Source organism: Manduca sexta, chromosome 27 (genome assembly GCF_014839805.1).
Source record: "Manduca sexta isolate Smith_Timp_Sample1 chromosome 27, JHU_Msex_v1.0, whole genome shotgun sequence".
NCBI classification, from domain to species: Eukaryota; Metazoa; Arthropoda; class Insecta; order Lepidoptera; family Sphingidae; genus Manduca; species Manduca sexta.
Genome location: NC_051141.1, coordinates 20,631,215 through 20,646,412, shown reverse-complemented (window position 1 = coordinate 20,646,412; position 15,198 = coordinate 20,631,215). Strand labels below are relative to the sequence as shown.

The 15,198-nt window shown below is 41.1% G+C and overlaps 1 protein-coding gene across 3 annotated transcripts in view; it reads right to left on the bottom strand.

Annotated features, from left to right (window-relative positions):
* Positions 1-15,198, bottom strand: part of LOC115441436 (adenylate cyclase type 6) — a 270,780-nt gene that overhangs the window by 9,000 nt on the left and 246,582 nt on the right. For 2 of the 3 annotated variants that reach the window (XM_030166221.2, XM_030166223.2), the window contains exons 13-22: positions 11,315-11,407; positions 6,837-6,983; positions 6,222-6,380; positions 5,740-5,884; positions 4,822-4,919; positions 3,229-3,388; positions 1,905-2,002; positions 1,287-1,371; positions 309-425; positions 37-126 (exon numbers count right to left, since the gene is read on the bottom strand). In XM_030166221.2, the coding sequence (XP_030022081.1) occupies positions 37-126; positions 309-425; positions 1,287-1,371; positions 1,905-2,002; positions 3,229-3,388; positions 4,822-4,919; positions 5,740-5,884; positions 6,222-6,380; positions 6,837-6,983; positions 11,315-11,407 (1,192 nt within the window). The remainder of the gene's footprint in view (positions 1-36; positions 127-308; positions 426-1,286; positions 1,372-1,904; positions 2,003-3,228; positions 3,389-4,821; positions 4,920-5,739; positions 5,885-6,221; positions 6,381-6,836; positions 6,984-11,314; positions 11,408-15,198) is intronic. The other variant, XM_030166222.2, reaches the window with a different exon arrangement.

Below are 15,198 nucleotides of genomic sequence, written 5' to 3'. Positions count from 1 at the left end.
TCGTCCTTCCGTTTTAAAAACAAAGGCAAAGATTACCTCGTTCATGTCGTAGGGGCAGTTGTAGGTGCCGTTGTTTTCCAGCGAGGGAAACATCGCGGGCTTCTTGCTCGAGTAGACCCCCTGCACCTGGCGGTGAAACATATCACACCAATACTAATAACATACGTTAATAGTGTTCGGACTACACGGTCATGGCACAGTCAAATATAATTATTGGAATACTCCTCACTTCGAAATCAATCACTCATATAAAAATATTGTTATAGTTTTGCTAACCTATGGTAAAAATTTGAAACGTTTTCACGTACCATAACGACTTGTACCTGCAGGATGACCGCGCTCACCACGAAGAACGACATGAGTTGTGCCAGCGTGCGGTTGTTGTGCAGCCGCTGCGAGGCGCGCTTCAGCTTGAGGCTCGCGTGCTGCACACAATTCATACAAATATATGCATACACGATCAATAGTAACGCCACTATATCCACGCGACTGATCACTCTTACATATTCATGTCACTTTAAGAGAAAAAAACTCTGAATCGAAGTTCCACTATAGCGGCGTATATAGATAAACGCCACTGTAGAGGAACTGATGGTAACGTTCCTCTATGGATTTCCAGTCAGGCAGATGTTGCGCCTGACCGGTCGGAGCCTCTCCAATGATTCTTATTCGGAGGCGGTATATATGCTGCGCGTCGCGCAAATTTTGTTTTGGCAAATCAATGTCGTCCCTCGCCATCTAGCACGATTGTTGTGTGATAATCACTACAATTGTGTCAATACCATATTGGTCTTTTCACATTTCCATTGATGTTGACGAGATGGCGGTGTGTACACTAATTGTACCGCCACAACACTAATCCCCTTGTAAGCGCTGTAAGAAAGTTCCTGCAAATTTATTCGTACGCACGATTGCCCATAGACTAAACGGATTTAACACAGCTGTGGGGCCAGCCGAGAGGCTCCAGAGGGAAGTGGAGATTCAAGGTATTCAAGCCAATCTAATCACTTTTCGTCCAGTAATAAATGGCTCTTTAAAGATAAACCGCTACTTAAAGGTTTTTAAAAAGAAAAATTTAGGTAATTAATCTTTTTATATTAACGCAGGATACAAAGAGAATTAAAAAAAAAACAAATCTTGAAATATTTCGTTTGGTAATAGGTTGGATTGGTAATAGCTAGGTAGTGAAGGTTGACGTCATCTAAGTAACATCGATGATAAAGAGCTATAATTTTTGGACATGGCTGCGACAAAGGGAAGTTATATAATTATAACAGTGTGCGTACCTTGTAGTCGATGCAGAGCACGAGGTAGGTGGCGCTGGCAATCGTGACGCCACACGCCACGATGGTCGCAATGCCAAGCGCAGACCTGGCGCGCACAACTTTTGTTAAATATACACAGAAAGTTACACACGCGGACTTAATAGTAATATAAGAGGGAACACGAGTAGGACTAGCACAGTTAGCTGAATATCAGCGGGGAGAGAGGTGTTAACTATAATATATAGATACGTTGATCCATCCTAGCCATCAGTTAATGTAACAGCATGACGTAGCATGGCCCAGTAAGCGAGCGAGTGGAGCAGCAGTGACTATAGCAAATGACTGCCATGACATTTATAACTCTAGAAGCAGGATCAATACGTTCCGAACTTACAAATTTAGTTAATTATGGGAAACGCGACAGTAAAATGTCGCTTTACGTTGTTTTTCAGTGAAATAGTGTCACTACCTCAGTAGAGTCAGAGCATTCCTATAGTCTCATTGTGAACAGATACAGTGGGTATGTGATTAGCCGATTTTTTACCCATGAAAGTTTGGCAGTAAGCAGTTACAAAATTAGTACACCATCTCACCGCTAAGTCGTTGCGTCGAAGCTGTAATGTAAGAGCTAAGACTCACACTTGGAAGGCGAGGAACTGCACCAGCACGACGGCCACGTACACAGCCAGCGTGCACATGAAGTATACCTTCAGCATGCGGTCGCGCTCCGCCGTGTACTGCCGACAACAAACACCGACATCAGCCAGCGAGTATTAACAACACTGTTCCGAAGTGATCGCCGACGGGTTGCCCATGCCAAAGTTAACCCGCGTTATTATGTACAAACATAAAATCGTAATTATTGCTTAAACAATGTGTTTATACAAACAATACTATGTTTGCAACACTATTAAGCAGTATTATGAATGTATTGGATAAAATGTGTGGAGGTAAAATTAGTGCTACTAAAAAATAAAACATAGCTCATTCCTCAAACGACATACGGTAGTAGTTGAAGTAGAGATGTTCTTTACTACTTATATGACAGAAGGTTTTTTTACACGCGATGTCAAATTTTACTAATTATGTAAGAACTTATACTAAATTTTTTAAAAGTGTAGTGGATAAAACATTAACAAAAAAAAGAACTAGTAAAATTAATAAACATAAAACATACGTAATATAAGTATAAATATTATATAAATACATGATATATTAGCTAAAACTATTATAACCGAACTCTCGTTTTAAAACCAAGCCGCGTAGTGATGAATCTTACTTCAAAAGGGAGCGCGATCCACAGAAGTTTAACATGAAGAGCACTGAAGATCTTTGGGGTTATGTCTATTAAAACGTTGCAATAAGTAATAGTCAGCGTCGCCCCAATCTGTTCTTATATTTTTAATTGCTGCATAAGAGACGGTATGTACCCTGATCTTATAAAGTGGTAACCAACACAGAGGCAATATGAGTTAAGGGACGAAGATGTGTCGGATCGTACATCAACTGTGGGCGCTAAAAGGTCCACATAATAGATGTCTAATTATTACAGAAGCTATAAATGTAAATGTTGTTGTGGTGTCACATTAAGATGTAACACAAGTAAATGAAACTATGGAATTAATCTATCATATATTGAGTGATTATTACTTAGTAACTAAACACACTTAGGCTAGATTATAGTTAACATGTAAAGGTACCTAATACAAGTTCGGGCACAAATTATAAATTCTACACTCATCCGTAAGCCAGGCGCCGTGTTTCACCATGCGTGTCGTTTATATATAATATGTAACGTCCGTCTACTACGATAGCGGAGCACGACTGGCGCGAGGGAAGTCTGCGTCGGCGTTGACGCGCTGTCCAAAATAGTCGATAAGTTATCGACTAAATAAAAAGTTAAAACCATATTTAAAAATATTTATAACGATACGTTACAGTGGATGAAGCAGTAGACACTGACCTTGTCCTCGAGCTCGCCGTCGCGGAAGGTGAGCGTGCAGGGGCGGCAGTGCTCGGCGCGCAGCCGGTCGATGGATCGCGCGTCGATCGCCTTCATCAGGTACTCGTTTACCTCGTCTTCGGGCTTCTTGTTCTCGCCGCTCGCGTCCGCGCCCATCCTGCTGTTCCAAACGACAAAGGGTACATAAATGTCTAAAAGCCATCACCGATCGTACACAATTACTTATCGATTAAATAGTATCAAGTAACAAACATCACAGAAGATTACCTAACTTCGGAACCATCCCTGTAAAAATATAATATGTTATGTAGGACTGTCATTCTAGAAACGCGTTCCGCTTTTATGAAGCTGTGCCTTAACAAAAGGTTATGTTTGAATTTTCCACCCTTTTATTTACCTGTATTCCCCACTCAAGACTGACATATTCTCCTGTTCTACACGCTCCCTTTATTTACAGTTGAGGCCCCGTCTCGTATTTTACATAAATAGATCTAGATTACTTGCGTAATATTAATTATAATTATTCACTAATTATAATTAGTGAATAATTATTGATCACGAGGACGTCACCGGATCTGGTGAGAGTGCCAGGCGCAGTTATAAATGCAAAATTTTTTAGGGCAGCAGATATTCCCAGAAAATATTGTAGTTATTTTTTATAATATTATAGCATTGACACTCATCACTCTATTGCATCGCGACTGGGGCAGATAGCTTGTGTTTAAGTAATTTTGACGTGCTCGCTAATTTTGAAAAAACGTATTATTGTTAGTTTCTTTTTCGCCTAACTAATGAATAGAAGATATATTTGGTGCGTTTAGCTAATTTGCGGTGACAAGCAAATTTGTGTTAATCTGTTGTGAACACATGTAGCGGCAATCACACTGTGTCGGCTCGCGGAGCTCCGCCGAGAGCCCACACGGTGTGATTGCCAGTAGTATGCCCCAGCTGAGACTGCTGTTCTACACCTCAGTACCCTTATAGTGCGTCAATAGTAATTATATATATAATACCTCTCCAGGTTATACGTATACCATTGTCAGTCTTAGTAGTTACTACCTATTGCATTGCTTGTTACCGCCAAGCTGTGTGCATTTTAAGTAAATAGTAACGCGGTATTGTGAGATTTGGCAACTGGTGAGTGAGGAACAGTGTGCATTAGGTACTTCGTATAGTCTCCCGCTACGGCTCATCCGAGCAGTAAAATTATCTCAAAGAAAACAGATGTGAATAGACTGCTGAAAGTATACCAATCAATGTTGTATGAAAAGCGTCTGCCTGTATGTGATGCGAGTGGACCACACGGCGCCATCAGTGGGCAGCATTACTTGCTAATTTCCTGCCACGAACACTTCGTATTACCCACTATGTTTACTGTTTTATAATCATATGCACGTAATCTGTTTACAATGTTCATTTAATACAAATTCAGCGGTCGTGTGGGGCTCGATAAAGTCCGTGATTAGACTCCCGAAGCATTAATGAGTTTGTAAACTAAAGATTTAAGACGAACGCATGAACACTTCTGTGCTCAGATTAAGGGCGTGTAGCGACAGAGTTCATAAGTTCTTCTAAGACGAAGGAGGGGCTTACCTGGAGGAGTGTTTGCCGTGCTGCGAGCCGTGACCCATGACGCGCATCTCCTTCGACACGTTGCCATTCAGCGCGAAGCTGTGCTGTGGCTTCTTGTCCTACACACAAACACACATGACAATATGATAGAATTAACCGTAGTATGGCGTTGATGAATCGTCGTCGCTGCCAAATGATGGAAGCGTTCTATGGTCGCAAGTCATGGATCACTCGGGATAGCAACCACTGAGTGTAAGTAATCGTCCCGACTCACTTGCCACGTCACGTTGATGCATTCACACTGAGCGAGTTGCTCTTCAGCTGCCCCATATGCTTCCAGCCGACTCACTGAATGAAATACTTTCCGTACTCTTACCGAGAATATTCAAAAGCAATAACACGTTGTCGACTTTAATAATCACATTTTGCCTTGATTGCTTCTGTGTTTGCTTACACATAATAAGGTTTTGCTCGCGGCTTTGCCCGTGTGAACGAGTTTTTTTTGTATGTTTTTCCAGCATAGAAAGTATCCCATCTCCTACCCAGGGCTCAAACTATCTACATATAAAATTTCATCACAATCCGTTGGGTAGTTTATGAGTTCGTTGCGTTCACACAGGCAGACAGATGCGGCGCGGGACTTTGTTTTATGATATATTTTTTAGAAATTTTAAGAAGGAATAATTCCGTCATTCTTTCACTACTAGTATAGATGATGAAATATAATATGTAATTTTGAACTGACGATTAAATGCCATTACTAGAGTAAAAAGTTAAAGTGCAAAAATTACTTTTTAATTACAAGTTCGCGTGGAGTTCTCGCGATGATTCATGTTTTGTATCGTTACTAATAGGATAAATAATTGTTCACGACTTCACAGTTGTATGAAGTTATCTTAATAGCGTAATAATTTTGTATAGTGACCAGTGAGTACTGACCACGCGGCTAGTGTCGTCGGGCACGATGAGGAAGGTCTCGATGTTGTGGTCTTTGAGGTAGGTGTTGCGCTGCCCGCCGTAGCCAGGCTCCACTTTGTAATCATCGCCGAGGCAGCGTAGCGTCTCCTTCGTGATGTGCACGCGGCTGAAACAGAAACTCAGCTCAGTACACATAACCACCACCGCAGCGCCGCCGCATGCCGCCGACAATATAGTGGTCATCGACAATTAAAAACTATCGTAAGATTTTCAACTAAAAAATTTACATCTAACATTTTTTCATTAATTTCATTTTGCGCATTGTCATGCGCATTAGTTGCTGTTTCTATGAAAAAGTAATTTAATTGCATTAAAGAGCAACCAGATATATTTATGCGAGTAATACTTAACAAGCATTCATGAATTCATCGCGACGTCACTGTTGTCACTATTGTGTACGACCTGTAAGAGTGTACAGAGAGCATCGCAATGTGTAGTCTTACCCGGCCACGCCACCGCTCTCCATGTAGTTAGCCAGCGTGACGTCGTTGGACCACACGTCGAACTGCCACTTGCGCAGGCCGAGCACGACGCAGTGCACGCGTCCGGTGTGGATGCCCACACGCATGTTCACGTTCACCGCCATCACCTCGCGCACCAGCCTGCGACACCACACCTCATTACAACTCAGACACTTCTCGTGCACTCAAATAATAATAATTTATTATAATATATTAGGCATATTTTGCTCGATGCTTCACTCGCGTGAAAGTTTTTGCGGGGTAAAAGTTGCGCTTTATATTTTCCTGGGCATTAGCCTGTATTCTTCCCAGAGAATTTCATCGAAATTCGTTCGGGTAGTTTTTGAGTTAACCGCGTTCAGACAGAGAGATAAACACAGCGGGGAACTTTACTTTTTAAATTGTAAGGATTACATCAAGCTGTTCAATACTACGTGCATATGTTTGTTGAGGCGTCTCGACTGCCAACTCCCCACCCACATTCACTACACCGTACGCAGTGCGGACCTTCAAAACGTTTGCATTACACGCTACTAATAGTTCTATGCTAGTAAATCTTGCAGGATCTTTTAAAGAAACAAATTAATTTATACTAACGCAATGGCATCAATCATGTCGAGGCCCATCTCGACGCAGCATTTGGCGTGGTCGTCGCGCGCCTCGGGCAGCCCCGACACGCAGTAGTAGCAATCGCCTAACAGCTTGATGCGCAGACAGTGGTGCTCGGCGGCCAGCCGGTCGAACCTGCACCCACACCGCGGTACATTAAGCTAGGAGCCATGCTGTATGGATGTTTAAAGTACAGTACAATATAAATTCCTATATTAAAAAAAGACAAATTTAGGTGTAACAATCTACATTCAGGAATGTCGCTGGAAGTGGGAGAAGTCTAGAGTTGTGAGCGCGAGGCGCTACATGGCGGCGCGTCGAGTGCGCGAGTGTCCGTGTGTGTCCGCGATAATCCGGCGGCACGTGTGGGCGCCGATGTTCGCTAAGCCGCAAGATTTCCGCACCGCTGTCAAATATTAACCTCACTCCAAAGTGGCATTTAATAATTCTCAACATTACAGATTCAGGTGGCAAATCGGTCGCGGGTCAGCATTTACTTTACGGAAAATGAAAATAAAACATGAACGGCCTCTAAAGGGGATTTAATGGTTGATGCGTCGTAAACGCCACGCACCCCCTCTCTCGCCCCCCGCCGCTGACCGCGGCGTCCCAGCTCTCATGCTGCGTCTCATCTCTTCTTCTATATTAGCAAAGCACACGTACCTACTTTGGATCACTGCCGTTTAGAAGCCGTTTTTTGTGAAGTAATTTATTCCGAGGTGTCGTACAAGACGACTTAAGTATTTAAACATTTATTAGTTCGTCTGATCTACATTATCCAAGTCATGCAGGGTTTATTGACAAATTATGGTATTCCATAGTAGCGAGTGCTGGGCTGTGTGTGCGTGCATGTGCGACTTCTTCTTCATCTTTAGCTTTTTTCAACCTTCTCGGTGTAGGCCTCCTTTAACATCCTCCATTCACTGCGGCTTAGAGCTTCCTTTATCTAGTTTGTGCCGGCGACTTTCTTCACATCGTCTTTCCAGCACAATGTGGTTGTTCTCGGGGACGATTTTTCCATCTGGCTTCCATTCAAGTAGATGTTTATCACGATCTACGGTTTCGAACAACATGTTCAGCCCACTTCCATTCCAGGTATTTCACTTGTTTTGGTACATCTGTGTCTTTGCTTTTTTCCCTTAGCCATTTGTTTGTTTTGCGATCCATCAATGTCACTCTTACCAGCTTTATCTCTATTGCCCTCTGGGCCACTTCCAGTCTATTGATGGTATCTTTGGTGAAAACCCATGTGTGACTACGCGCCATGTACCGTCGATAAGTAAAGCCAATAAATAACCATAAAAAAGTCTTCATAGTATCTAGTTACGCCTAAAAGTGGTAGGAAGAATGTATTAAAAATACAGTATGTAAAATCTTAAGAAGTATCAGCGCTGTTGTTGCGCTTCATGTCGCCAGGGCAATAGTTCTAGGCCCGAAAAACATTTTATGATTTACATTTCTTGTCGCCAACGCTTTATTATAATGTTAATACCCGGTGAAGGAGTTACGGTGTCATAAGACTCTCTTGGCGTGTGTGTTTCCGGATATGGACACAATCGAATTGTTCAATTTACAGGCCTTGTTATAAAAAAGAACAGTCTTGAGTGATATAGACTTTGGATTTTAGTGTCGGGAGAGGGGAGGGGGCGCGCTTAGAGGTCGTGTGCTACACCGCGGCGTCGTAACGACGCTCGTCACGGCGGGCGCGACGGCGGCAGTGCTCTTCGTTTTACAGCGTCGTTGCGCGCTCGCCGCCGATTATGGTTCAAATGGGTGGAATTGACGACACCGCGCCCTGTACAGACTACAGGTATGTTTGTTTTGGATGTAGTTCTGTCACTGAACCGATGCGCAGTGGCTTTGTGATACTTTTATCTTTAAACGTACATTTTCTATAGCTTATTAGTTGTCTTTCCTAGTTATATGCGAACAAAAGTAATAACACATGCAATTGATTCTTGCTACATGAATACTTATCTATATATTAATTTGAGAAGACAAAACCATTCCAACATTTCTGAAGCACATTGCGCACACAAAGGAATGTGAGATTTGGTCTGATGAAATTTCATGTAGAGGAGTGGAGAACATTAAAATTTATATACTAAATTCGACGGTCGAATTTCGGCCACTGGACGACCACTGGTATATAAAACAATTTAATTATTATAACCAATTGTAAAGTCCCTATCCAAAACTGTTTGTTAAATTTCTATTACTTCTTCCATCGTGTATGTTCGTCGTGTTGTTTATCTCCTGCTAGTCTTTGTGCTATTAACAACTTTCTGTTTAGAGGTTTGAGAGGTCTAGGTCGTGAGTAACATAGTGATTAAGTCAATTGTCTAACTGGCCGAAGTATGTTGTTTGCTTGACTGTCGACTCACGGGCCATACGTGCAACAAATATGTCCAAATTAGAGCCTGCGTACACTGAACTATATCGAGACAGTAACAGCGTCGACAGTGTGCACACAGCGCGCGCGGGCAGGCTCAGGGGCCCGGGATGTGTGACCGATACGGTTTGATAAATAAAGGTCTGGTCACGTGCATGTTTCTTGCTGCGTTTCACGATTCATTAAGGCTCCGACGAGTTCATTAGCGCGGCGCTCGTTAGCTCGATCCGATATCGGTAAGGTGGCTTTTGATAGATGTTCCAATCATCCCGGCCCCACTGTATCATCGGCAAAATGATGAATACGCTTGTTTAGAATGCGCACCCCCCCCCGCCCCTCCCGCGCGGCGCGGCGTGAGTTATGCTTGTCGCGGCCCGCTATAAATCATGCCGTCGCGTTTGTCACCGATCGACCCCCATTGATACACCCCACAGTAATGTTATTGAAATTCAAACCTATTCCGGGATCGACATATTGATTTGGCCGGTTTTATTTATTTTTATAGTAAAGTCACGACGAGCAAATGACACAGTGATTATAATAAGTTCACATAAGTACATGTACAAATCCGTGACGCCGGAGTTGTTGCGAGATGTTTTTTTGGTAAATATGTGTAGGGACAGAACGGATCATGTATCGAGACCGACGTCAGTCCGGCGTGTGCAAGTGCAGTGTACGCACGATTGTAAACAATGAACTAAATAAATAGTATTACCGCTATCTCGGCGTTCATATTTCTACATCATAAAATAGACTATTCCCGAAAGCAACTAAACTGGTGACCCCGACGTGATCTGGACAGCAAAACATTTGTAAATTTTGTGTAAAGTGAACCGTGACTGTGTTTCGAACATGAATCTCGCCAAAAGCTACATGCACTTGTGATACATGATCCGTTCTGTCCTTACATATGTAACATTTTTGGGAATTTCTTAAACTTTACCTAAGTTTGCTTTTTTATTTTTATTTGGTTCACAAAGTTAACGTCTCAGGCGGGACGAAACAATTCTCAATATTTTAATACATTTTTAGCGCAGACGTACGAAAACGAATATATAATTCTATATTTGATATTCAGACAAATTGGCCGGTGCCCGTAACGGAGGGAGTTCATCCTGTATTATAGGCATATTTAATTCATTATTCCGTCCAAACTGTTATATTTTGTTTCGTAATCTGTTCGCGAAGTTGCCCACATCCCTTCGTTTCTTATAAAGTGCCAGTACAGTATCTGTCTTTAGAATATTTAATTTGGATATGGCGAAAATTTTCCCCTAAAATGAATGAGTCTGTAGATATTTTTGAGCATATTAAGAGTGTGCGCGTGGTTTTGGGCGCGGTTTGAGGGCTGTGGTGGATATTCATTTCTAGCCAATACTATAATCTGTCTTAATCTTACCACGTTTTTAAGGACATTTTGTCAGGATTATTATGGGACAAGAAGTCTTTGTGTCAAATGCTATTTATAAAATTTTAACTTAGGTTGTGTGAAATTTTGACGTTTCCATTGATGTAAGTCAATAAGACCCCGGTTCAGATGACAAATATTAGAGATACGCGAAGATATATAGTAGTTTATGCGCGGTAATAATTACATGTATTTACAAAATACACACAAAATATATGTAGTTATAATCGCGTGTGAACCCGCGTTAAGCTCTGGTCATCTGAACAAGCCTTAAGTGTCAGATCGAAGCGCCACCACGACATTATACTAGCCAGTATGGAGTATAATGTGAAAGGTGAGAAGCTCGTTACCAACTAGATGTGTTTTGTTTGGACGCTCACAACCTCACGTGGAGGCTATTAAAATACATACAAGATACGTATTATTGTAAACGCGCGTCATCTGAATGGGATTTAATAGCAGGGAGTACGGCTTGTTCACCTGCGAGAATATGACTTTTTTATTTTCATTAGATGAATTAGCACGATAATATATAATTTATAATGTCTTGGTCAAGCCGAGAGTTTTGTATTATAGTGAATATTCCGGCCCGTCCGGGACCAGCAGAACTAGTATTGATTTAAACTCGTTTAACAACGACATATATAAAGAATGTGTCGTACTGACCTGGCGAACAGTTCGTTGAGCAGCCGCACCAGCTCCTCGGCGGTACACTGGTCCGACAGCGAGGTGAAGCCGCAGATGTCCGCGAACAGGATGCTGCACACAGACAATGTTACTGCTAACTATACTACTGAAGCGAAGTGATCTGGCCAAACAATTTGAATGCAGTGTACAATTGGCTATAGTGCTGCGAATGTAAGATAATTACGTCCACAATAATTAACACAAATGGCGGATATTGTAGAGTGCGTCGCTCGTCTGCTCTTGTTATCCGTCACAGCGACGCGATGAGCCACCTGATCATCACTATTCATTAAAGCTTTATTTAGTCGAATCAATATCCTAGCACATGCGATTCTTGAAAGGCAAGTTACAATTCTCTCCCACTTTGACTGGCAATACTTGTCTGGCGTAACTAATAATCGTCTACGAGTCTTGGACAGATAAAAAAAAAATACGATATTACAACGTTCAAGGGTTTGTATACACAAGCTGTGAGGCTCTTTTGTTTTGTATTTTTTTAACAACATTCATAAAATCATATTATTCGCGTTAACTATAATCTAAATTGAAACCTCTATAACTAAATAAAATATGGCGATAATGGTATATGAAATGAAAGTTCGGTGTTGATTTCTGTGGTGACAGTATCATAAATCTTACCTACTGCCACCGACGCGATGTATTGTACTCTAAAATCTATACAACTTAAACAAAATTGATTTCGAGCTCCGTATGCAGTTTCCGTAAATTTCGAGAGTAGAATAAAACGCAACTAGTGGACAAAACGCTGTATCGGTGCAGTTGTATGTTAATGTGTGGGGCATCGTATGTGCCGTGTGCTGCGGGTGTGAAGCCGTGTTGTTAGACCGTGCGCTGCGTTAAGCGCGATGTTGCCGGAGCGGCGCGGGCAGTCACGCGTCGCCTGACTACACGCCGTCACTGACGTGGTGGGGGCGGAGCGACATCACTGTACCTCGTGATATTGGTCTGAAGTTTTGATCGCTCAACGGTTTTATCATTACTCATAAGTCGAGTCTTGATGTGTTAGCTACAAAACATTCTGTACATATAGGCAAACCGAAGATTATTTCAGTTCCTTTTCTTTAATACCTCAATACGATGCGTAAGAAACGCGAAAATATATGATTTTAGCACCTTTTTTATAAAATAAAACAATTATAGGTGAATACAGCATGTACCAATGTATTATTACTCTAACAAAGATTAAAAATAAAAACAAAAAACAAGGCATCTAAACAAGGTCAATGATTTTCACTTGGTATAAAAAATAAGCGAGTAAAATTCAGGTTAAGAAATATGATTAATAATTCGATAAAAATACGTCATTATTTGGCGGAGTTTGGGCGAATCGTTGTGAAAGTTCAAGAGGTCATAACATACCTACTCATTAAGTAATTTGCAAAGTCTCGAAATAGGCGAGTCAGATCCGAAGACTGTTCGACGATGAGGTGGTGAAAACGGAGTCATTTTGAACCTAGGATATACATATAACACTGATTGCGATATGTAACTGAAACCTTTTTAACAATTTCCGATTGGAAAAAAATTGTCTCTTCTATCACTCATCTCTTCGAGTAATATGATGTGAACTCAGCTACAAAATAAATGAACAGATTCAAAATTTTAAATCACTTTGAAACTTTTGTATCGTTTTGAACAATCTTGTTTTATTTATTTTATCAAAAAAAGAAAATATTTGGATTAGAGTCAATGTATAGACGCGGTTTGAAGTTTTAAATGTGTTCAGCTAGTTCTGTGGTTTACAGTACGGTGTACATAGTATTTAGTAATTTTGTACAGCAGTCTAATATACCTTAAAATTATCGGAACAATTATTCTTTGTTTAAGATGAAAATCACACATGTTCTGTCTGGAATGGATTCTCTCAAATCGACATTAAAGGAGATAATCGGCCGTGAATAATTGTTCCCGGATCCGAAGCTCGCTGTAGCTCACCGATCGGAGCCGTATATTAGACGAGATTTGCATTAATTCAGGCGGTGCCGACAAGTCTCTGTGTATCCACCCTATCATTTTGCAGCGCTATATTACCAGTACAGTCGTTAACCGATTGCGATTTGCGAGTTAAGTCCATTATAGAAGGTACAGTGAGTGAACTGCAGTGACGTGCGAAAAGACCTTTCTCGAGGAGAGTTCTGTCCTCGTCAGCTACAATTTTTTCAATCGTGAACTCACAACTGGACATGTGTGTTGAAGTACACGGTGTCACTTATTAACATTTTGGTGTAATGCAGTGTCTTTTGACTGTGAAACCGCTGAGGGTTTGTTGTTGGTTTGTTCGAACATACGCGATTACATTAAAAACTCATTTACTATAATTTGAGACTAAAATACCTTAAGCTGTGCGGTTAGTTATAAACATAATGACCGCGGTGTTTCATAATAATGAACACATGGTGAAGATCGCAGCAACAAGCTGGATGCGGGCTATTTTGACACGTCCGTCCGGAAATATTTAGAGAAGCCTACGTTCAGCAGTGATGTTTGGGGTAGGTCGCTGATCGTCGATGTTTTAGTGAGCGCAGGTTGTTGTAATAATTCTGGGTAACCAAGTTGTTCGGCGTCCGGTTGATGGTGTGGAAGCGACCGCTATCGTTATGTTGTCTTCGTCAAACTTAATAATAATTGTTTAATAAAAGCAAGTATTTCTTTTAAGCTAGGCCTTTGTGTGGTCACCTCACCGAACTAGTCATCGACTATTAACGGAAACCTGACATACGGCACGCTTGAAACTATGCGAAAAAATATGATCGCATAATTTTGATTATAGCGCACTGACTAGTCTTGAGTTCAATCTCTGGGTATGGTAACTGAGGTAGTCGAATCGAAATAAACTGTCAGCCTTGGAGATCAGTTCTGTAATATATGGTATGTTTTTTAAAAATATGGGTTTTTGTATGAAACTAATAGTAGAGTCAATATTTTGTATATTCTGTCTAGTCCTGCAAAAGGCGTGAGCTTTGAACTTATGAGCTGCATTATCCACGCTTGCGCTACGTGCTATGTGCACATGTGAACAGCACGTAGCGCTGATCAATTACAGATAAATTGTAGCTCCCTCCTGCATAATGACACAGTAGCTCGTAGACAGTTCGTGTCGCGTAGCACGTAGAGCACATGACGTAGAGCTTATCACGGAGTAATACTCACTTGTATGAGATGATTCACTGAAATAATGCTAAATAGTAAACGGTCAAGTTGGTGCTTACGTAAATTTTCTCTTTTATTTATTAATTTTACATTAGAAGTGATTAAAATTCATTGTATAATTGATGTTCAACGGTGAAGTACATTTTTTATTTAGCAGTTTGGAGCGCATTGTGACGAAAGGATAATATTTTCTAAATGAATACAAATTTATTATAATTTGTATATTATTTTAGTGATATTGCATAGTACTTTGTAAATATCTGTGATATTTCCAAAGGCCGATAGCATGATTCATGTAATAAATACTCAGCAGCAGCAGCCATTAAGAGTATTTGACAGCATTTATATATTATTTGTAAAAGTCCACATTATCTACTATTCAAGAAACCCGCCATGCATTTCATTAGATGCTGATATTTTTGTTATTTTGTGCAAATTCGATAAAAGCTGTTCGGAAAGTGGAGAGACAGCGCGCGGCGGTTTACGACTCGTCCGTATCTGTTGCTTGTAAACCACGGCAACGTAATTACTGCCGCGGCGATTAAGTTTTGCGAAGAGCTTTTAATATGGCCTGTAATCAAATCAATTTCCTGTGCAGTGTGGCTACACAATTTACTCGTCAGGTTGCAGGCCTTGTTCCCTTGCGTCAGGACTGACTGCTACCGTGAGCTCACCTCAAACTACTGTAACTT